The sequence below is a fragment of the Bidens hawaiensis genome, unplaced genomic scaffold (genome assembly GCF_021521415.1).
Source record: "Bidens hawaiensis isolate Kalapana, Puna unplaced genomic scaffold, B.hawaiensis_p1.1 tig00033232_1, whole genome shotgun sequence".
NCBI classification, from domain to species: Eukaryota; Viridiplantae; Streptophyta; class Magnoliopsida; order Asterales; family Asteraceae; genus Bidens; species Bidens hawaiensis.
In genome coordinates, this window is record NW_027505285.1 from 110,951 (window position 1) to 134,358 (window position 23,408).

General features: G+C 33.7%; 2 protein-coding genes across 3 annotated transcripts; both read left to right on the forward strand.

The window, feature by feature from the left end:
* Window positions 1-7,368: 7,368 nt before the first annotated feature.
* Window positions 7,369-16,273, forward strand: LOC143612114 (uncharacterized). Its single transcript, XM_077086178.1, has 27 exons — window positions 7,369-7,689; window positions 8,700-8,859; window positions 8,924-9,016; window positions 9,104-9,218; window positions 9,284-9,443; window positions 9,524-9,698; window positions 10,054-10,155; window positions 10,273-10,782; window positions 10,861-11,493; window positions 11,576-11,644; window positions 11,728-12,087; window positions 12,171-12,218; window positions 12,297-12,425; window positions 12,510-12,668; window positions 12,750-12,812; window positions 12,893-13,000; window positions 13,080-13,163; window positions 13,240-13,287; window positions 13,393-13,467; window positions 13,537-13,632; window positions 13,731-13,811; window positions 14,061-14,132; window positions 14,471-14,515; window positions 14,600-14,683; window positions 14,774-14,877; window positions 15,152-15,546; window positions 15,767-16,273. The coding sequence occupies exons 1-26, from the start codon at window positions 7,481-7,483 to the stop codon at window positions 15,540-15,542; spliced, it is 4,173 nt and encodes a 1,390-aa protein (XP_076942293.1). The 5' UTR covers window positions 7,369-7,480; the 3' UTR covers window positions 15,543-15,546; window positions 15,767-16,273.
* A 1,204-nt stretch (window positions 16,274-17,477) lies between these two features.
* On the forward strand, window positions 17,478-21,862 carry LOC143612112 (uncharacterized). Of its 2 annotated transcripts, XM_077086177.1 has the most exons (4): window positions 17,478-17,717; window positions 17,905-18,308; window positions 18,919-19,361; window positions 21,670-21,862. In XM_077086177.1, the coding sequence occupies exons 1-3, from the start codon at window positions 17,553-17,555 to the stop codon at window positions 19,358-19,360; spliced, it is 1,011 nt and encodes a 336-aa protein (XP_076942292.1). In that variant the 5' UTR covers window positions 17,478-17,552; the 3' UTR covers window position 19,361; window positions 21,670-21,862. The 2 variants fall into 2 exon arrangements, with proteins under 2 accessions (XP_076942292.1, XP_076942291.1); XM_077086176.1 differs by lacking the exon at window positions 21,670-21,862 and having other exon boundaries at window positions 18,919-19,514.
* Window positions 21,863-23,408: the final 1,546 nt, after the last annotated feature.

Here is a 23,408-nt window from a genome sequence, read left to right on the forward strand (position 1 = left end):
TTGATTACGTTTATAATTCACTAATTGATAAAATAAAATCATATACTATTTTCCGCTAAGCCAGGTGTACACAATCCATGCTTTGTATCACCATGGGAAATCCATGGCTGATTTTGTGTCTCGTATAAAAATTATATGTCATGGCTAGTTGGTCTATTTATTCTTTTCCACTTAAATAAATAATATCATCACAAAGGTATTGAATAGTGTCACGCGATGTTCTTTCAAACATACAGAGTACCTCAACGTAAGCATGTCCAACAACCTCATATGCTAGCTTGCGTATTGCGAATGTGCCCTTATGTATCGGAAAAAACCATTTCTCGATCTAGCATCATATTGTTGTTGAAAATACTCAAAGTTTGTCTCCATGTCAACAACAATTCGTGAAAATAGTTTAGTTCCCTTGACATTTCTATTAAGCATACAATTTTGGATCTTCAACAACGTAATATCTCATCAGACATTCATGTGCGGCTTCACGATTTTTTAACCACAAATCTTGGCTTTGGTGAAACTCAATATTTAAGCCTTTTGTGCAATCAATCCAAGAGATTTCACAATATCTAATTGTGCACCATCGGACGACGAACTCTCAGAATTAGATAATGAAGACGAGTTAGAGGATGAAATATTAAAGAGATGCATTAAAACGGTATAGGACAGTATGGTAAAAAAGTTACAACAAAGAATGGTATAAAGTTATAGGAGAGAATGATATAAAATTTGTATGAGCCTGTATTAGTTTATAATATAAAATTTTATTTAATTTTTGTTTCAATTTTGAACGGTATACAATAGCCACATAGCCATTAAACATTCAGGATGATTGGGCTCACAAGCCGCCCGAAATGAAAAATGTCGGCACCGGACATGGTGAGGTAGTGTTCCCACCGATAACATACGATCCTGGACGATCTGTCCACCCTTATATACAAAGCATTTAAAAGTATAGACGACCAAAACTATTAACATTAAATCAAATACTAAATTTATTGATAAATAGAATGTGAAATGTTGTATATTTTTTTTTGAACTGCAAATTTTATTAGAATAGAACCTAAACCCCTCCTATTGAGAAGCTAGCAGGGGCCAACTACAACAAAACAACACGAAAAAGCTACAAAGCCAAACAATTTCATCCATTCCAATCTACGTCCTTTGATCTATTTTTAATCCACAAAAAAACTTAAAACATTAATGTCATTGAGAATCTTATCAATCCTAATGGACTTGTTCTAAAAAATCAACTTATTTCGAGCTTTCCAGATACGCCAACAAGCCACCATTATAATTGAGCGCACCATTTTTCTTTTGCCTCCGGTAACCGGAACCTAGTTATGAATATCAAATATATTGTGAATCGAAGAAACAAAATTAAAAGAAATATTATAACATGTGCTAATTTTGTTCCACATCACCGTCACGCCGATACAACCAGAAAACAAGTGATCAATCGAATCAACCGAAGCCGTGTAACAATTGTATACTAAAAAATATATAAAGATTAATGAATTATAATCGTGTTGTAAAACAAGACTAATAGCTAAACAATAAGAGATGAACATGTAGGGAGAAAGATGGAGATTTCATTAATTAGGTGTGTATTACAATAAGATACAATGATATGTATATATAGGAAAAGATAACTTGGAGAATAAGCCTAATCTATATTAGGTATTGATAACCATAATAATATATATTTATAACACTCCCCCTTGGTTATCAACTTACTACGCTTGGAGATGTTGCCTCATTAAAAACCTTGCTAGGAAAACCCAGTGGGACAAAACCATAGCTAAGGGAAAAAGAGTGCAACGCGTATTGTCTCCCCCTGATTTATATATCCGTTAAAATGGTAAATATTGATCTTCTGTGAAAGTTGCCCAAAACTTTTTAGTCAATCATTTGCGTTTTCGTCCCTTAACATTCGAATCCTTAAGTTGAATAATGTTGTATTATCTTCACGTGAAAACTTATGTTGCTTCATCTGGTAAACATTATGATCATGTTGTGTTTATCTGCATCAACAAAACTAACCAAACTTGTTTTGATGGGTTAGTAAAATATAAACACATATCTTTCATACCTGAAATATTTGTTTTAACCCATTCTGATATCTCTTAGCAGGACACATGCCGATACATATAAATAAAGAAAATAATAATCATATATAGCTAACTGTACAACATGATACACAAATGCATTTAATTATGGTATTTCCAAACCAATAATATTCATATTTAGATATACAATGATATAGAGTCATTGTTAAACATCCTTAAACATGCTAAAAGGATTCAATTTGTCCATGGTAAAATGTCTCAACATTTTCTAGATGCACTTTGATGGATTTATAAACATATAATTATACATATACTCGAATTATAAGTCGAGTAATAATCACACCGTGTCAAAGTCTTTCAAATGAATTTTCTCTTTAAAAGCTCATAAGTTTCTCTCGATGATGTGTACATCATCACTATAAAGTGTGATTATAATGAACATTAAAAGTGAAATTTTGATAAAAGTATGGTTAATTATATTCAACTTAACTCCCTCTTTATCAAAATATCTCTTGATTTGTGCCAAGCTCAATCCGAATAATTTAGTCCATCGATGCATTTACCAATCTATCATGGACTTCTTTTCAACTTGACAAATTATGCATACACGTTTACTTTTCCAGGATTTTTGTTGCATAAACTTGCTCACTAAGACATCATTTTGTATCACATACCAAAATTCCATATTGTACAATTTCTTTGTTTATTTAGATATTGTACTTATCATGTACATTCTCTTCTATGTGTATGCTTATTGATGCAGGAATTCCATCATTAAGATGTATCAATTAACATTTTAAGTATTCAACTACATCAGGAAACTCTTCAGGAGTTCCATTTATGTTCAACAAATTCAATAATCGTAAAGTATTCAAAAATACGACTCTATATATAACAATCATTATGTTCTCGATAACTTACTTTACATGATTTGATAGTTGAAATCCTTCATAGATGTTCTTATAAACTTTTAGTATCAACTGAATAACAATATTTATTAAACGCGTATCAATTCTCTATTTGTATTACCAGACTATTCAATTATTGGAAACTCATTGATTCCACCATTGGAGAATGCGTCTCCTATTAATCAAATCATGGGTCTTTGCAAATTCCTCGTGCCACCAATTTTGCCTTATTTCACTTGATTTAATTTTCATAGCTCATATACAAGACCTGTTTGTATCTAACATATTTTACAACTTTAGTTGTACGGACTGCTGGTCCAAAAACTTTCCATTTTGTTTTAGAGAATTCAACTCTGCCATGTTTGCATCTTTCCGATTTGGCCAATCCTTTTTATAGGAAGATTTATAATCTTGATCCTCATCATCATCATTTTAAGCGCTAATTATATATATATATAAAAAGTATAGCGACGTCGAATTTATTTCGATTCCATATATCTTGTAGACATGATACAATATAATTATTGAGAGCTCTTTGTTTTCAGGTACCTAAGGTTCTTCAAGAACCATCATGTCTAATCTCTTTCAAGAGAACTTTTATTGCACCTCGACTTGACCATCTTCATTACTTGCTCCAATTTTCGAGGAAATTTTACACTTAGAACCGATCAGTCTACCATGCTACACGCGTGCATTAGACTTATATCAATATGCGTTTGTCCTTCTGGGACATTTATTGGAGCATTAGCAGTTCGTATAGGTGTCTTAGTTAGACACTCTCTTTTGGTCAGTGAATTGTCTGGTAATTAATTCGTTAATCTTTATAGATGAATTATCTTTTGAACTTTTGGTTCATATAATTTAGTTTGAGGCTCAATGATAGTTCGTTCCAACTAAATTCGTTTTCCAACTGCTTTATATCTCCCCCTAATGTTTGGGAATGTTGATTCACTATAATGAACCATAAACAAATATCTCATTAATGGTTCTAAGTATATAATCATAGATAATATTTAATACCGACATAAATTCTCAACTTCCTTTATGGCCTCATCTTTGTGCCTTGTGGTGGATTAGTTTCAGTATATAACACACACGAAATATTATATGAGAAATACTTGGTTACTGACCAAAAACCAACTTTAATGGGGAGTAATTATTATAACTTATTGGCTTGATGTGAATTATGATATTGTATGTAACATGCATGTACCCAAATGCAAACATGAATTGTTGCTCTTATAATCATTTGCTTTGAAATCAATTGTAGACGTTTAATAATTGTCTCACAACAAAAGCAATTTATTTGTGAACATAATCTATATGGAGTTCAACAATTATCCCAATGATTATTAATAACTTGGGAATCGAATTCATTATTATAACTAAAAATAAATATGAAAATCCAGAATATTGTGCTTGCTATCTCATTAGCTAAGCCACGAATCACACAAACTTTAAGTTGTGAAATTGATAACCATTTAGACGATGCATCGATTTTGAAAACATTAAATGGTATCATGTTTAGGATATGTGTATCCATTTCTCAATTCCATGAAATTTAGGGATTCACACCCTCCTTCATTTGGTTATATAATACCCTTCGAGAGCAATATTACATGTATAATTATTAGGAAGAATCTTTTGGTTCTTCAATAAATTTCACATCATTGACTCAGTGTGGTCTAACCGGTCGTGCCATTAGATAATCATGACCCATAAACTTTAGGTTTATGATCGTATATAGTATGTTTCTTTAATGCAAGACTATAAATATGAGAGAATATTGTATTATCGTTTCAAACGATCATGTGATTTCACTTTTGTATTTCCACATTTTTTTCTCATATATGATCAATCTCTTTGCCACATGTGGTGGTTGATCTCATTATTAGTATGACCAATATTATAATTCTGATAGTCAATCTCATTATTAATACAATCATTATTATAAATTTTCTATTATGTCCATGATCGCAACAATCAGTGCGTATTCACATTCACTTCTGGGAATGATATCAAAACAAACACTTTTCATGGTTTATTTATAATTTTGTCGGACATAGATACAAAATCACTTCAAACCCTTTATACGTTTTAATGATATGATACTTCAGGAGCATATTTGAGGTTTGACAAATGAAAAATGGTCTTACTCTTGTTTTGGTAAAAACATTATGGTATTATACATAGCACAACTTATAGCACATGCATACAAATTAATTTACAATTTGCACTCACTAAATTACTCTTTGACAAGCATATAACATTTGAATAAATTATACGACGAACGCTTCAATTATCAAACAGTTTACAAATTCTAATACATGATTGTATTATGTATAACAAAAAATAACGTATAAAGCAACAAATATAACAATTTTATATATACGATTGTCAATATAATATTTATGTCAGGTTACAAGATTTAATCTAGTTATCCAACGCTCTTGTATCGCCTTTATTATATTTATTAAAAAGATATATATCTATAGAAAGTTTGGAGCCATATTTTTCTAACTTCATTGGTTTGATACTAATTATTAACCATGCAAATCAAACATATTAAAACGTGCAAAGGTATTTTTGGCTAACCAAACATTTAAATACAAATATATATGTCAATAAAATTTTTAACTGATATAACAAATCAATCCAATTTTTAGTCTAATATAAAAAGTATAAGTATGACGATAAGATCTCGTATATTAATCATAAATGATTTAATTTTAGAAAAAATAATCATAATAATAACCAAAATCATTTATTAATCATAATCAATATAGAATAAAATACTTTTTCTTTTTCAACAAGGTTATAAAATCTCGTAAACAACTATTTTCTAATATTATTCTTCAATGGAAAACATATTATCAATAATTTAATATCTTATTACTAAGACGACAACCAAAAGAAGCAAATATGTTTAATCAACGCAGAACTTCTACCCAAAAAATTACAGAATTATAAAGAGCCATAAATAATTATTGGATGCAGAATGATATCAATTTATTTTGGATTCAAATAATTTATACATATTATACTATAGTATAAACTAATACCTATTATAGATCATCATATATATATTTATATATATATATCAAATAAAATATTAATGTTATTATGTTAACTCTATGCATATACGTGGAACCGGAATAACGGAAATCACGTTATTAAGAATAGGAGATGTTTGCGTATATTATATCTTCAAACTCAATCGTGAGGACTTATTCGCCATCGGCCGGTAATACCCAATTCGTGAGATGGCGGTGATCTTTAGCTGGTCATGACCATAATGTGCTGTTTTCCCCGGAAAAAGTAGAACCTTCTTTGGAAGAAGAACAAGGCTTTGATCCTATGCTTTTTATCTATCCAGTGACAGGGCAGCTGCTTTGTCCAATCTAGTTTTTTAGTCTATCTCTACCCGATGGTAAGCAGATCCAATCTATCCGCCCCTCCCATAAGATTCTTTCTTTCTGGCAAGTATACTCTTTTAGATAGTTATAAACTTAAAAAAAAAATCATATATCAACTCAATATTAAATCTAAATTAATACACACAGAAAGCTCCTAACAACCTTTTGATTTAGCAAGTTTAATATTGAAATAACTATTTATAATTATAATCGTTGATAACTCATATGACCAATGCATGTAATCAATAAAATAAATGTTTGTTATAAAAGAAATTATCCTGATGCATTAAATCAGAAGAAAAGTATATTATGATCAATTATGACACTGAAAACAAAAATATGGGCTAATCGGAAGTGCTCAAAATTCAAAAAATAAGTTGATTGCTTAACAACAGAGTTGACAAATCAAGATTGGTTTTTCTAAAAGTTTTGTTTCACTGTTTAAAAAATAGTTCCATAAATCAACCCAACACAATATATAAGATCATGGATTCAATTTGCTGACCTGATTTGCAGATTACGCCATTAGAACCAATTAAGGATGACTTGAGTGTTGAGAGCGACAGTAAGGGATTAACACTGTGACTCGAGAGACTCGTGCTGATAACGTGTTGTAAAACAAGCCTAATAGCCAAACAATAAGAGACGAACATGTAGGGAGAAAGATGGAGATTTCATTAATTACGTGTGTATAACAATAAGATACAATGATATGTATATATAGGAAAAAATAACTTGGAGAATAAGCCTAATCAATAGGGAAAGATAACTTGGAGAATAAGCCTAATCAATATTAGGTATTGATAACCATAATAATATATATTTATAACAAATCATAATTTTTCATTTTTATTTTAATTGTTATATGTAGCTTTTTTTTTAGTTTTTAACTTAGTTAAGTGGAGTATTTTATTTTATAAAATTGAAATTAAAAAAAAAAAAAATCTGCAACCCTAGAAAGCTACACACCGTTGGAAGGTGAGTCTGTTCGTTTGAGCTGGTGAGACCGAGAGCTCACATCCAATCGAGAGTTGTCACAGACACACAAATTAGCATTAGGGTTGATTCATGAGTGTTAGTTAAGTAAGTGATGGTTGGAATGATTTCGATGGAGAGGTTTTCTGGGCTGATTGAGTCGGCCAAATTCTCCAGTGATATCCCGTCGAAGCTGGAGACGTTACGTAAGCTCAAAGATGAATTCAGCCTGGCAGAAGACCCTCACTTGCTCACTCACTTCTTCCCTCACCTCCTCGATCTCCACACCGATCGCTCCAGTCCTGTTCGCAGATTCGTTGCAGAGTAACTAACTAATTATTATTATTATTATTATTATTATTATTATTATTATTATTATTATTATTATTATTATTATCTCTTTACATTAGGATTCTAATCATAATGCCTGCCTGCCTGACTTTAGTTCTTTAAAGGTCCTGTTACATAATATTTCCGTAGAAAACATTACTATAGACATCGTTTGCTAGACGTGCACCTCTGTGGAAGTAGGCCAACATTTTCATTGAAAATTGGGGGTATCCAAGTCCATGGCCAACTACTTATTATTTCTTCGGTTGTAATTGCTATCTTATTAGCCGTTCGGCGGTATGAAGTTCTTTGAATACCTCGAATATGTCCTTGAATTTGTTCGAGATATGAGAGAACTAAAATTGGAGAAGAATATGACATGGTTGAGGATAGGAATTATTGGAGACGTAGGATTAAGGTTAAGGACCTTTAGGGAAAATGTAGAGTTTTTGGTTAGAATTGTGTCTTAGGGGCTTTTCTTTACCTTATTTTTGTCTCGTGCTGGCACTCTAATTATTTCTTTTCATATACTCATACGTGTACATGTTTTTCTATTTTGCATTTGGATTTTTTTTCCAACTTAATTTTGTTTATGTTTTTATCTATCTGTTTTTGAGGGCTAAATGATGTTTTGTTGTAATATTTTATTTAAAATTATTGTCGCGTATCTTATGATTCGTTACGATGATCACTATTTTTTGTTTTATCTGTTATTATGACCACAGTTATTATTATCATTACGTATTTATATATTAATTGTTTTTATTTGTGTTTTAATGTTGTCTTGGTGGGATTTTTACTGGTATGGTTGTTGTTGTATTTCTTTTTTGATAATTTGGATAGCATATAATAAATATGAATATCAAACTTAAAGAATTCAGGTAGCAATGTTGTTAATTTTTAGGGTTAACTGTTTTGGAGGTAAATCATATTCCAGGTCTACCTATTTTTAAGTTGAAATGTCACCTCTAGTTGCATGCTTATTGATTGATTCTCGTATGTAGGATTGCTGGTGATGTTGGGTTGAACAATATAGATTTATTACCTGATATTGTACCCTTATTGTTAACTCTCTTAAGAGATGGTACACCTGCGGTTGCTAGGCAGGCGATCACATGTGGGATCAGTTTGTTCCGACGCGCTCTTATGAAAATTGCAATTCAGGTAAATTTGAATGTTAACCCTTAATGCCAGTGTTATCGTAGATATTCATAGCAGTATCTTGCAGGGTCTATTTTCAAGCGAGATTGATGAGTCACTTGAGTCATCATGGTTATGGATTTTGAAGCTTAAAGATGAAATATATACAATGGCATACCAGGTAAGCACCATTCTCAAAGATTTGATGCAAAATTTATCTGCATACTGTATGCAGTCTGATTTATTTTAAACCAAATGTCTGTTCAAGCCGGAAACCGATGGGAGAAAGTTGCTTGCGTTGAAATTCGTTGAAGCAGTAACTCTTTTATATACAGCTGATCCTAGTGCTTCTACTGAACCACCTGAAAATCACACTACTGGAGGTATTTTTGTAAATTCTTAATTGTGTTTTTATCTTTTGTGTGGCTATTGATGGATTTTGTGGCAGATGAATTTAACATCGCATGGCTTCGTGGAGGCCATCACATACTTAATGTTGCTGAGTTATCAGCTGAAGCCAGTAAGAATTTGGGTTTGTTGCTTGATCAGCTAAGGTATCCAGCTGTCAAGTCACATAGCAATATGGTTGTCATCGTTTTAATTAAGAGGTATTGGATGCTACTGTCTTCTCTCTGAATGTATAATCAAATTTTCTTTTTTAGATTACTGATTTATTATGCGTTTGCAGCCTTTCAGAGATTGCTAAGAAAAGGCCTTCATTTTATGGGCGTATTCTTCCGGTTTTACTTGGATTGGATCCATCAAGTTCTGCTGTGAAAGCTGGTCGTGTATCTGGTGTCCATCAGGCTTTAAAGAATGCTTTTCTCAGCTGCTTAAAATGCACACACCCTGGTGCTGCACCGGTAACGTTTCCACATTCTTCATTTATATTCATCTTTTAACCTAAACCACTAAAACCTCATGTAAATCAAGATTATATTTGTCAATGTTTACAACATTCTTGGTTGTCACATGTGATCTTATTGATTGAGTGCGTCTAGTTTAAGTATTACTTTTATTACACGGAAATACAGATCAAAACTCTGTCATGTATGACTGTATGTGGTGCATGCATTTATTCTTACTTTACTTATTAGGCACTATAAGTTTGAACTTGATTCAGTTGTTTAACATCATAGAGAAACTAGGAAATGCCTTGTAGTTTACTTACTTTTTTCCTTTTGTACTGGTTTTGAATTATGCTCTGTGTTTTTACAGTGGCGAGATCGTTTAGTTTCATCACTTAGGGAAATGAAAGCCGGTGAGTTAGCTGAAGAAGCTCTCCAGCAGGTTCTTAGGGGTAATTCACCAATTAGACAGGTACCTAATCTCATTATGACAAGAGTTTCTAAAAGAAACATGCACATGGCATGGCACACATCTGTGCTGTCAAAAAATGTTATAGTAGAATGGTGATAACATTTTGGTTTCTTACAGGATATAAAACCCTCAATAGAAGCATATGATGCTGTGCACTCCACTGCGGTTAGGAAAAGGCCTGAACTACAGGATGCTAATGATCTTAATAAAGATGATGATGTACCTGGAAAACGTGTCAAACCGACACCTAATTTGAACGAGGACATGAAGGGCAACAATGGGAATTCTTCAAAACCAACTACAACCAAACAGAATGTAGACAATGGGCCTGTGCAGCAGCTTATTTCTATGTTCAGTTCATTAGTTGCGCAGGGTGAACAGTCTGCTGCAATGCTAGAAATTCTTATTAGTAGCATTTCAGCCGATTTACTAGCTCAAGTAGTTATGGCCAACATGCCAAATCTTCCTCTAGTTAGCCCTAAGGAAGATGGTGAGAAAGAGTCATTGAACACCGGGTCTCACCCTGCTGCACAGAGTAATAATCTGTCTGCATACTTGACAGACATAATATCAAAATCCACCAATTCTCAAGTTACACATTCTGCTCCCGACACACCCATTGATGAGGTATGTTCTTATTATCTTGTACATAACTTTACAATACTATTATATGTTATTGTCGTCTAATCGTTGGAATGAATACAGCAGAAACCTGAAATGGAGGTTGAACCGCCTGCAGCAAATGATAGTGATGTGGCAGATTTGACCTCTAATCAAGTCTTGGTACCTTCGGGCCCACCAGTGTCTTATAATTTACCTTCTATACCTATTGTTGGTTTAGGTATTCCATCTGAAGATATAGATATAGGGGAACTTGAAGACGGTATACCTGGTCTAGAATCATCATCCAAGAATGATGGAATGCCTGGTCTAGAATCATCATCCAAGAATGATGGAATGCCTGAAATTACCAAAATGGACACGTCACCAGTTATTTGTGCTGACTTGGAAGAAAACAGTCAACAGCAAATTACCAAAATGGACACATCATCGGTGGATATAGTTCCTTCCGTGTCTACTGACAAATCTGACGAACTTAGTCCAAAAGCAGCCATGGCAGAAACAAACAGCAACAATTCCTCAACAGCAACTTCTCTTCAGTTAACACCTAAAATTGTTCTCCCAAAAATGTCTGCACCTGTTGTTAACCTCACTGATGAACAGAAGGACAACATACAGAAATTAGCCTTTACACACATTATTGATGCTTATAAGCATATAGCAGTTTCAGGTGGCTCAGGGCTTCGTTTTTCTTTACTTTCATATCTCGGAGTTGAGGTAATATTGTAATGATTCTAACCTCTAATAAACTCTGAAAATATAGCCGGTTATGATTCTGATTATTTGCACACTGTGACAGTTTCCTTTGGAGTTGGATCCTTGGAAACTTCTTCAAACACACATACTCTCAGATTATACAAACCATGAGGTATAACTAATGTGTCATTTGATGCTTAGAAGCATATAGTTGGTTGTGTTTGTGAATACTAAGGAAGTGAATTATTCTTTCAGGGCCATGAGTTAACCTTACGTGTTCTCTATAGATTATTTGGAGAAGCAGAAGCAGACCATGACTTCTTTTCTTCAACAACAGCAACTTCCGTTTATGAAATGTTTCTTCTGAAAGTGGCAGAAGCACTTAGAGATTCTTTCCCACCCTCTGACAAATCTTTGAGTAGATTACTAAACGAAGTTCCGTACATACCAAAATCAGTTATTAAACTATTAGAGAGCTTGTGTGTTCCTGGAAACAGTGATAAAGATGAAGAACTGCACAGTGGAGATAGAGTGCATCAAGGCCTTAGCATCGTTTGGAGCTTAATTCTTCATAGACCACCCACTAGAGATGCCTGCTTAAAAATTGCTTTACAGGTATATTCCTTTAATTGTATATGTATTAACATTCTCGTACTGAATTTATTCTTACATACTTATGAAATACAAGTTTTTTATAGAGTGCGGTGCATCACTTGGAGGAAGTACAAACGAAGGCGATACGTCTGGTATGTCATTGATTATCATCAAAAGAAGTTTAAGGCTGTCTTTTTTCTACAGATTTTGACTCAGTGTTTAATCTTCAGGTGGCAAACAGGCTTTATCCTATACCCTCCATTTCTCAGCAAATTGAAGATTTTGCAAAGGAAAAGCTACTATCTGCAATGAACGGTGATAATTCGGTTACTGATGGCTCCAACACCGATTTAGCAGTGGTGTGTTATAACTTTTAAAACTTCATATATAACTATGAAATATATCCGGAACTTTATATTCACCTTGTGATTTCCTAAACATAGGACACACAGATGGAAAGACCTTTAACTGAATCAGTAAATGCTGTTAGCAAGGATAGTTCCTCTGAGGCTGGTCAACTGTCTACATCTGAAAACATTCCATCTTCTTCAGTAGCCGATGCACAGCGATGCATGTCACTGTATTTTGCCCTTTGTACAAAGGTATACCAGTGTAATAGTTCTCTGCACATTCTGATTTCTTAGATTGAGTTTTGTTAGTTATTCAATATCTTTGAGTTACAGAAACACGCTCTTTTCCGCCAACTGTTAGTCGTCTACAAGAACATGTCAAAAGCAGCAAAACAGGTTCAGTAATTTGCAGTCTACCAAATCCTTGTTTTAATTTAAAAAAGTCAAACAAGTATCTTTATTTTCCTTTTGTGCAGGCAATCAGTGTTCAAATCCCTAAACTAGTTCGCACGATTGGCGAATCATCTCATCTTCTTGAAATTATTGCAGACCCGCCAGCTGGAAGTGAGAATCTACTGATGCAGGTCTTATATGCTTTCATATACTCTTTTATTCTCATAAAAATGGTAAATGTTTTTTTACAAGTTGTTCTTATTCCAATAGGTTGTGCAAACACTAACGGATGGGGCAGTTCCATCTCCTGAATTGATAGCTACCATTAAAAAGTTACATGACACAAAGTTAAAGGTATAGTGTTTGTTATCTGCATGGTAAATAGTAACCTATTTTCACACTGATATGTTTACATTTTGTCACTTAACAGGATGCTGAGATTCTTATTCCAGTATTACCATTCCTGCCAAAGGATGAGGTTTTTTCCTATACTTTTCTTTTACACAAGTATAAAATTTAGAATTATATAATAATTTAACTGAAGCTATGGATAGATCAGTAATATAATGTGTTTGTTTACCAGATTCTTCAGATCTTTTCTTGTTTTCTGAGTCTTCCATCGGATAAGTTTCAGGCTGCACTTGCCCGTATCTTGCAGGTAATTCGTATAATAGCTAACTTGTAATTATGCATCTTAATGAGATGGGTTTGAAACACTGTTATACAGGAAACATCTCAAGGTGGTTCGGTTCTTACTCCAGCTGAAGTTCTGATTGCTATTCATGGAATTGATCCTGAAAAAGATGGAATTCCCCTCAAGAAGGCATACATTCTCTCTCTCTCTCTCTCTACACACACACACACACACACCTTTTGTTCAAAAAGTTACATTTTCTTTAACTAATAATTTATCTTAAGCAGGTTACAGATGCATGCAACACTTGCTTTCAGCAACGGCAGATATTTACTCAACAAGTTCTAGCAAAGGTTTTAAATCAGCTGGTATGTTCAGTCTTCAGCCAACTGCAAAATGGGTTAGATTTGGTCGAGACTTGAGTCGACTAAAATTATGAATAATCAATAATCTAACTTGCATAACTAAAATTATGTTCAAGATGTTTTGAATAAAGTAATTTAGGAGCTTTTGAACATTATCTGAATTACAAGTTGCTATTAAATCGTTTGACCTGATTTTTAAAGTTTGAATTGTATCCCATAATCAACACCTTTTCACATAAATGGGTTAATCAGGTGGAGCAGATACCTCTACCGATGCTGTTCATGCGGACAGTAATACAGACAATTGGTGCATTTCCTTCCCTGGTAAGTTATACTCTCTTTTCCATGTTCAGCATCTATTTTTAAGGCATATTCGGTTGTATTATGAGGGTGTTTGGATTTGCCTATATTGAAATCTGGTACTTGAGACGTGTAATAACCTTTTTTTATGGTGTTGAGCATTTTGGAAAGTTCTGACTTCTGATTCTTTAAGTTGGTAACAGATAAATTTGACTATATAGTTTAACTCCCCTTTTTTGTAGCAGCTGCCCTAAATAATTAATCATAGGAAGTAGGTTATTTTTATATGATTCCAAGTTATTTTAATCTCGAGGCATGGCTTCTTGACCAAAGATTATTGTTCTACTTTTAATATAATACAGGTCGATTTTATTATGGAGATTCTATCTCGTCTTGTGAGCAAACAGGTAAGAAATGTTTAAATACGTGGTACTGTTATATTACACATTTAGACCTTATATAATAAAGATCTTATCGATATTGTGTTTCAGATTTGGAAAAATCAGAAGCTCTGGGTAGGATTCTTGAAATGTGCTCAGCTAACAAAGCCTCAATCTTTCAGTGTTCTACTCCAGGTCAGCCCTTCTATTAACCGTCTCATAGGACTTCCTAAATTTATGTGAGCCTATAAATTGACATGGTTATATTTTCTCATGTTTTTTTAGCTTCCTCCCACACAGCTGGAAATTGCATTGAATAAACAGCCCGTACTAAAGGGTCCCTTGGCTTCCTACGCGAGCCAACCAGACATTCGAACATCACTTCCAAGGTCAGTTTATGTTATGTTTTATCTCTCAAATAGGGTCAAAGGCGCGCGGTGTCAAACTCTTAAAGCATAAATCTTTCTAAACTACTTTATTTTAGATTTGAAATAACATAATTGTGGAATCAATATACACTAAATATTTGTTAAAAGTTGGACACAAGTTTCTGGTTAACCCAACCTGTTCTGAGATTTGACTCGTGACCCTCCCATATTTCCTTCTGTAAATTGTGGTTTCAATCACTTGTGTGAACACTAGAAAGGGCTTGTTATTTTTCAGGTCTATACTGGTGGTTCTTGGAATCCAACAAACTGATAGTCCGGGGCAAACCACCCAATCACAGACGCTGTCGCAGGCCCAATCACAGACACAGTCTCATGCGCAGTCACATACGCAGTCTCAGGCCCAGTCTCATACGCAGTCTCAGGCCCAGTCACATATGCAGTCTCAGGCCCAGTCACATACGCAGTCTCAGTCTCAGTCCCAGTCACATACACCGTCTCAGGCTCAGTCACATACACCGTCTCAGGCTCAGTCACATACACCGACTCAGGCCCAATCTCAGGCCCAATCACAAACACAATCACCGGCCCGGTCACAGACAGCAGACACGGGCAATTCAGTGAAAGATGCAGCCACTGAGGAACCAAAAGAATCAAGTAGTAGCTGAAATGGTATCCTACTTCATACTTTTCTATTTCCATCACTAGAAATAAGTTAACAAAGCTAAACTAAATGAAATCCTCAGAATTTTACTTTGTATATGGTTAAAGAGACGCTATAAATATTCTACAGTCAATAAACTTCCTTTTAAACAAGGTAAAAAGTAAAGTACGAGTTAGAAGTGGATATTTGCGTATGGTTAAAGAGTTGGTACTTGTCTTTTCTTTGCAGGTTGTTCAAGATATGCGCAATTGGATGGATTTCTATAGCATTCGAGTGTAACTTCAAACGTACAATACTAAAATGTAAAGCTTTTTAAGTGCTATGGAATGTTAGTTTCAATAACATAATGACCACATGTAACATGCTTGATATAGGCTTGATTGGATATTCAATTTCACCGGACAAATCAGTTTTCTCAAACCATGTCCGATGGTAGTCTCTTGAAAGTTCTAGCTTCAAAAGTCTTAGTATTTTTGACCTTCAGAGTGCAAATTCATATTGTTCAGAAACACAAGTTGTCTCCAAACATGTTTCTAAGTTGCTTTTTATGCAAAATATTTATTACTAACTTTGAACTGGTGTACTCTTAACCATAGTCAATAAATTACATTGCTAATAATGGTAAACTGTGTTTGTTTTTTAGTCTTCTAACTCATTTAGATGAATAGCTAACGACTTAGATTTTCCAATACACCTTTCTACAAATGAATACGAAAATGGGTCTCCTCAGTGAGGCCTTCTAGAGTTAGACCGTTTCACATCTCTAATGAGTGTAGGTTAGGGATGAGCAAATTTGGTACCGGTACCGAAATCGGTACCGATTTGGTGCCGTCGATACTAAATCGGTACCAAGGTTTGAGTTTCGGGATTGGTACGGTACCGGTATTTCCCGGTTTTTTACCTTCGGTATCGGTACTATCCCGGTACCGAACCGAATATTTTGGTACCGGTACCGAGAATTCAAGAATTTTGGGATCGGTATTTTTGGTACTGGTACCGGTACGGTACCGAGCTCATCCCTAGGTGAGATTTTATAAATACATTTTTTAAATATGTGCGAAAGGTTATATTTCATGCTGATGTAAAGACGTATAGACTGGTATATCTATCTGCTGCAGTTTTGCAACTTTGCAATTATATCGACTATTGAAAACTAGTAGTAAGACCCTCCAAGTTACGGCGGGGGTGTCAAAACGTCAAAAAAAACTAATTCGTTTAACCTGGTTACGATCTTTAACCCATTTAAGCCATTATATACAGAAACCAAGGAGGCTCAGGCAAATGAAATGCAGACGTAAAAACGTTGAAGCACGTACCCACGTTTCTAAATAATATTACAATAAAATCAGTGTAAAGGAATAAACTAAAGTTGAGGGTTTGAATAGTAATTATAACAAAGTATAAGAGTAAATAGTGAAAACTAAAAAAGAAAAAATTATTAAGTTAAACATGTCGTTATCAACGAAGAACGACCAAAATAATTATAATAGAATAGATTAATTTGGTTCCTATAGACGTTGTGATGATAGATATAGAATCCAGTAAATTGCAATATTGGTTTTTGTGTTTCCCTCTTTAACCATTTCAGTTCAGCTAAAATGTTTAACGAACAGATCCTAATTTTTAAAATGTATAACTATTTTGGTTTCTAGTCGTAAGTTAATTATATTTTCAGTTAAATAATGTCATGTGTCCCTGGTAACAATAGAGTAATACTTCGTAGTTTATAATTATATAAAAGTTATTAATGAATAAAGACAAAAAATTAAGTTGAGAGTTTGTGATTCTTGGACAAAAAAGAAATTCACCTTCAAAATTTTTAAAATTATACAAAAACTTAAAAAGTGAAACGAGATAAGTTTGACGGATAATGAGGTACCGACGAATATAAAAGAAGACAAGATTTGTCCACCTCATTCATTCATTCATTCATTCATCTCTGTTGAATCAATTTGGACTCCAAAAAACATATAAACCCTAAACAAACGAAACACAACAGAGCAATTAATTAATTATGGGAGTTGACTACTACAAGGTTCTTCAAGTCGATCGCAACGCTACTGACAACGATCTCAAGAAAGCTTATCGGAAACTTGCCATGAAGTGGCACCCCGACAAAAACCCCAACAACAAAAAAGACGCCGAAGCCAAATTCAAAACCATCTCCGAAGCCTACGATGTATATCTCTCTGTCTCTCTTTCACTTCTATTTATTAAAAAAATATAAAAAATCATACTTTATTAGTTACTTCAATTGCATTCTGATCACAACCCTAATACCCGAATGCAACATTGTGTAATTGATTGATCTAATATATATGTATATACCCAAATTTAGTGTTTTCTAATTAGGGGTTTCTGGGCAGGTTTTGAGTGATCCCCAAAAGAAAGCTATTTATGATCAATATGGTGAAGAGGGTTTGAAGGGGCAGGTGCCGCCGTCATCCGGGATGCCGCACCATGGCGGTTCTGGGTCATTTAGGTTTAATCCAAGGAATGCAGATGATATTTTTTCAGAGTTTTTCGGGTTCTCTAGTCCGTTTGGTGGGTCACATGGGGGACAGTTTCCGAGGGGTATGTTCAGAGAGGATATATTTTCTCAGTTCAGAGGGGCGGCTGGTGGTCCTGGTGCTGGTGGTGAAGGATCGGCAAGTGTGCCGCCAAGAAAAGGGGCGTTGATTGAGCGGACATTGCCTTGTAGCTTGGAGGACTTGTTTAAAGGAACTACCAAAAAGATGAAAATTTCAAGGGATGTTTTTGATGGTACCGGGTAAGATTTTGAAGTTACTTATTTATTGTTATTTTGTGTTTTATGACATTGTGTGTATTTGTATCGGCACACTTTCACTCATCGAATTTGGTTACCAAACAACGAAAAGTATCCTACTTTCCCAACCAAGAAGATTTTGACTGCTAAAGCTTCTAAACGTACGTTGATATGGCTGCATGGAATGGATTTTGTAGCAAATTTCTAAACTTTAAATGGTTTTTCGATGATTTTTAAAAGGCGAACGGTTTTTTAAGCAAATAGAGATGGTTGGGTGGTTTATGGTGACGATTTTCAGAGCACGGGATCAAATTCGACATAGTGTGTGTTTTACACAAAATACTCTTTTTAACACAAACTTGTGTTTTATTTAACCCAATGTAGTTTCGGTTTTATTACGCTTAGTACATACATTAGATTTCATCATATTAGAAAATTAAATATGATGCCTAAAATGGACAAAAGGTGAATAATCCAAAATGGGATATTGTCTAAAAGTATGTCTACATCTCGTATACATTTCAACCCTTTTCTTATTATATAAAGTTTTGAACTTTACCCACTTGAGTATTTGACCCACATGCAATAATATGAACCTTTGGATATAATGTAGGAGGACAACCACAGTGGAAGAAATACTTGCAATCGAGATCAAACCCGGCTGGAAAAAGGGCACCAAAATAACGTTCCCGGAAAAAGGAAATGAGCAACGAGGTGTCATTCCTGCTGATCTTGTGTTCATAATCGATGAAAAACCACATCCCGTTTTTAAAAGAGACGGCAACGATCTTGTTGTGACTCAAAAGATAACATTAGTGGAAGCTTTGACCGGTTACACTGCACAAATCTCAACCCTTGATGGACGAAGTTTAACCGTTCCTGTTAATAATGTAGTCGGTCCAACATATGAGGAAATAGTTAAAGGCGAAGGTATGCCTATTCCCAAAGAACCAACAAAAAGAGGGAATTTAAGAATCAAGTTTGATATCAAGTTCCCTACAAGATTGACATCTGAACAGAAAAAGGGTATCAAGCTGCTGTTGACATCTTCCTGAGGTAACAGTTTTCTTGTTTAGCCGTTGCAATCGTCAAGTTTGTTGGCTAGATTCTGATTTAGTGTGTGATTTATGTGGAATCTGGTTAACTTTTTATATGAATTACAATTCAAGATGTGAATGCTAGTGGAACTAGTTTAAAGATCATTTTTTTAAGTTATAAAATTTTACTTAGTCGGATATTACCACTATATATAAATAAGAACTTTGGTGCCGCAAGTGGCCTATTGAGCCATTTGACGGCACCGTATTGGTCGGTGAATTTTGTTTTTTCTATTTTAGTTACTATAATAAACGTAATAGAAACCGAGCAAACGTCAATATTTTTTTTGTTTTAGTTCCGGTACCATAACATACCTGAAAGAAACCGACCGAGTTCGTACAGACTCGCGGCTTTATTTAAAGCCCATAACCCCCCCCCCAAATGGTCGTTGGTCCACCTCAATTTCTATATTTTTTCGTTTTTTAGTTCCGTTACCGTAACGTACTTAATCGAAACCTACCGAATTCGTGTCAAGTTACCGACTCAATGCTTGGACCGACAGCGCTTGAGTTTTACCACCATCCGGATTTGCCAACCAAATAAACATGATCTTAAATATTTTGTTTTCTCATATGCTAATGTTTTCTTATATGTTAATGTTTTCATATGTTAATTTGACGAATTATTTTTTGGGTTTTAACGCTCAAATTTTACCAATGGTGTCTATACTGTAACGAATGCAACTGACACTGATCGAATTCGTGTTGACTAATCGCCATAACACTCGGGTTTTACCAACGTCCGTTTTTCCACTCTTGGATTTTGACAGCTGCCTAGTATAAAACTATTAGATGTCATATAATTTTGACGTCATGTAATATATCCTTAACTAATCTGTATTATAAAACTAGAAAAGTGTTCTCACTTAGAAAAATATTAGTTTTATAATTCTGTAAAGTGTTGTTATATTGAAAACTTGTTAATTACAAACTGAATTGGTCTTGTTGTAGATGATTGCTATTACATAATTTCCATAAATTTGTGGATTACTTAACATAATGTATTGAAACTAGGGGTGAGTAACTTAACCGTTAACCGAACCATAACCGCCATAACCGAACCGATTTTAACCGATAACCGTCATAACGGTGGTTCGGTTTTAATAAATTTTTGAAAACCGCCAAATGCGGGTCGGTTTTGGTTAAAGATACTTCCAAACCCGCTATAAGCGATCGGACTCATTTATTTAACCAACCATATGTTTGGAATTTATTTTCAACAAACATATTGTCGGATTATACCATTTTGATGTGTTCGGTTCAACTTTTGTTATCAAATTAACTTAAATTTCATTGTTAGATTATATAATGCCTTTTCTAAAAAAAATATTTGATATTAATGTTTTGGATTATACATTTTGTTGAATTACGTCAAGTCGTTTTTCTAATATTTGGTATCAAACTCTTAGGCCTAGTTATATTGTTTTGTTTACTGTTAACCGACCCATAACCGACTCACTATAACCTTCAAAACCGATTAACCGAAACTACCATAACATATCGGTTAGGTTATGGTTATCCATTAACCGACATATCGGTTATGGTTATGGATTTGGTCTAAAACCGCCTCAAACCGACCAATGCACATCTAATTGAAACCAGAGAGACACCCCAGGCTTTGCTGAAAACTTTCTTGTTTTCTTGAAGAATGTTTGTTTGTTTACTGTGGGAGCAAGCCACGTTCATCAAAATGATTAAGTTTTCGAAGAAGCCAACATATCGCAAAACGATTGCCATTTGTTTTGTTTTCAACAAGTCACCAGACTTGTCACTAACAATGTAAACATATCAGTTTCTTTTAAGATGAAAGAAACTAGCAACATCCTTTTGAATAATTAAATATATATATTTTCTTCAGTAACTGCAACCTTTAGTAACCCAGGGAGTTTCCCGTTGTATAGCATTTAAGCCGATTATTTCTAAGAAATTTCGTTTTTAAAGACACTTGTTGCTGATACGGTCCCATATCTTGATCAAATCATTTATCAAAAGAGGCGATAATGGGTAAATTAGTAGCTGGAATTTCGGCTATTATTCTATTAATAAAAGCTTACTGAAGTTTAGGACATGTTATTCTATAAGTGCTTATTTATACCTTTTGTTCTAGTGAAGAGGGTGTGAATGTTTATTATTATCTAAGTATTAGGAATTCTTTAACTTTGTATCAAAGACTTCCCATTTTGAATTGGGTAATCGGAGACCTCCCATATCGGATCGGGTTATTATGTCATAGTAATTGAGTAATTGAATTGTTTGTTTGAGTGTAGATTCTAGACTCTATTAGTTGCTCTCGTCATGACCACACAATGATAATGCAAATTTTAAGAAAGGTCTGCAAGCATCAATTTTCGCATTTAGTCGTATTTGACTTAAGTTTTCGCCTTTAGTCATATTCGACTTGGACTCTTTAGGATATCATATTGTGTACAATAAACAATGTCGATATTTATTTTGATTTAGTAAATCCTTGTATCTTTGAAGGTTTATTATGTTTATACTTTTTTATAACTATGAACACTACTAGTATCACCAATATGAATAGAGAGTTTCTCCATTTTATTCCATCTATTAAATCATTCTTTTACAAATACAAATAATCTACTAGTAAGTAATCCACACAAGCAAAATGCTTTGTTAGCTTTTACACTTTACTTTAACTAATTATCATATATATCAAACCAATCTGGGATGACATCCCTCGTTCTGGTTAAAGTGTCTTAGTTTGAAAAACACAAAGTTTTAGGTAGATTAAATCATTGTTTTCTTTGTTTACCAAATGATAATAATTCCCTTGAAAATTGGGTCCAACAATATTGTTTATTAATGTTAATTGTGTGTGTTTAAGAGTAAACTTGGAAATTGGCTAATAAACTTTGAAAGTGAATATTTGTAATGTGACAAATAAAAAAAAATGTAGACAGAGACAGAGAAAGTATCATTCTTCTTGGAAAGTCATGCCCACATGGGTGACAAGGTCTATTAACAAAATATTATCTTTGTAAGTCACAAGGTCTATTAAAAATATTATCTTTCTAAATCATCTTTTAATCTGGGTAATAATCCAAATTGTATCATATCAGCAAAATCGTTAGGAGAGTAGAAGGATTACCTCATCAACTAAATTTAGCCCCGAAGTTTCATTTTGAAAATCTTTCCATAGCCCCTAGTACTCAATAATTGAACCATGTAACTGTCTAAAATTGGTCAATAGCTGGTGGTCCAAGTAAATAAATAAATAAATAAATAAAGTAGAAACAGTGGTTTGTTTTAAACCTTTTTTTTTTCACAATATGACATTGGCCACCGATTATGAATATATATACAGCCATACTTAAAAATTTTATACATGACAAAACTATCGGTAGAGTTTGGAAAGGGTAGATGGAAGGTGTATTGTAGACAAACCATACCTTTATTCCAAGAGATAGACATGTTGTTTCAACTTTCAAGTGAGAATAACAACACTAGAAAATCTCTACAACAAAAACGAAAGTAAAAAAATATATAGTGCTATTGTGCTAGTGATGGTTATAATACAACATAACTAGAAAGCTACCAATTTCAGAGGATGTCATGAGATAGTAAAATAAGTACTATAATGAACATCATGAAACAACCAATATACAATAGAAGACAATAACAAAGTTCAACTAAAATGATGTTTGATACGAAATAAGGGCATAAAAGGGGGCTCCACCAACGATTTCTAGAATTGTGAACATAAAATAATTGGTAATTCAAGAATGAAGAGCCGCTTTATATGAAATCACATGAGCCTTTAACGATTTGAACAAAACCGTAAGTTACCTTTATGAACTGTATCTAGTCAACGTAAGGAAGTAAAAGGTACATTTAAATATTTAATAAAACAAAGTTTTACTTAACAGTATTGTGTTATCTTAAAATTTTCATTTTAACAATTATGACAATCCATATTAATTTATTTTTATACTAGGTTAGTGACTCATGTATTACAGGTCCAGACCCAACACGCTAAAGGTAAATC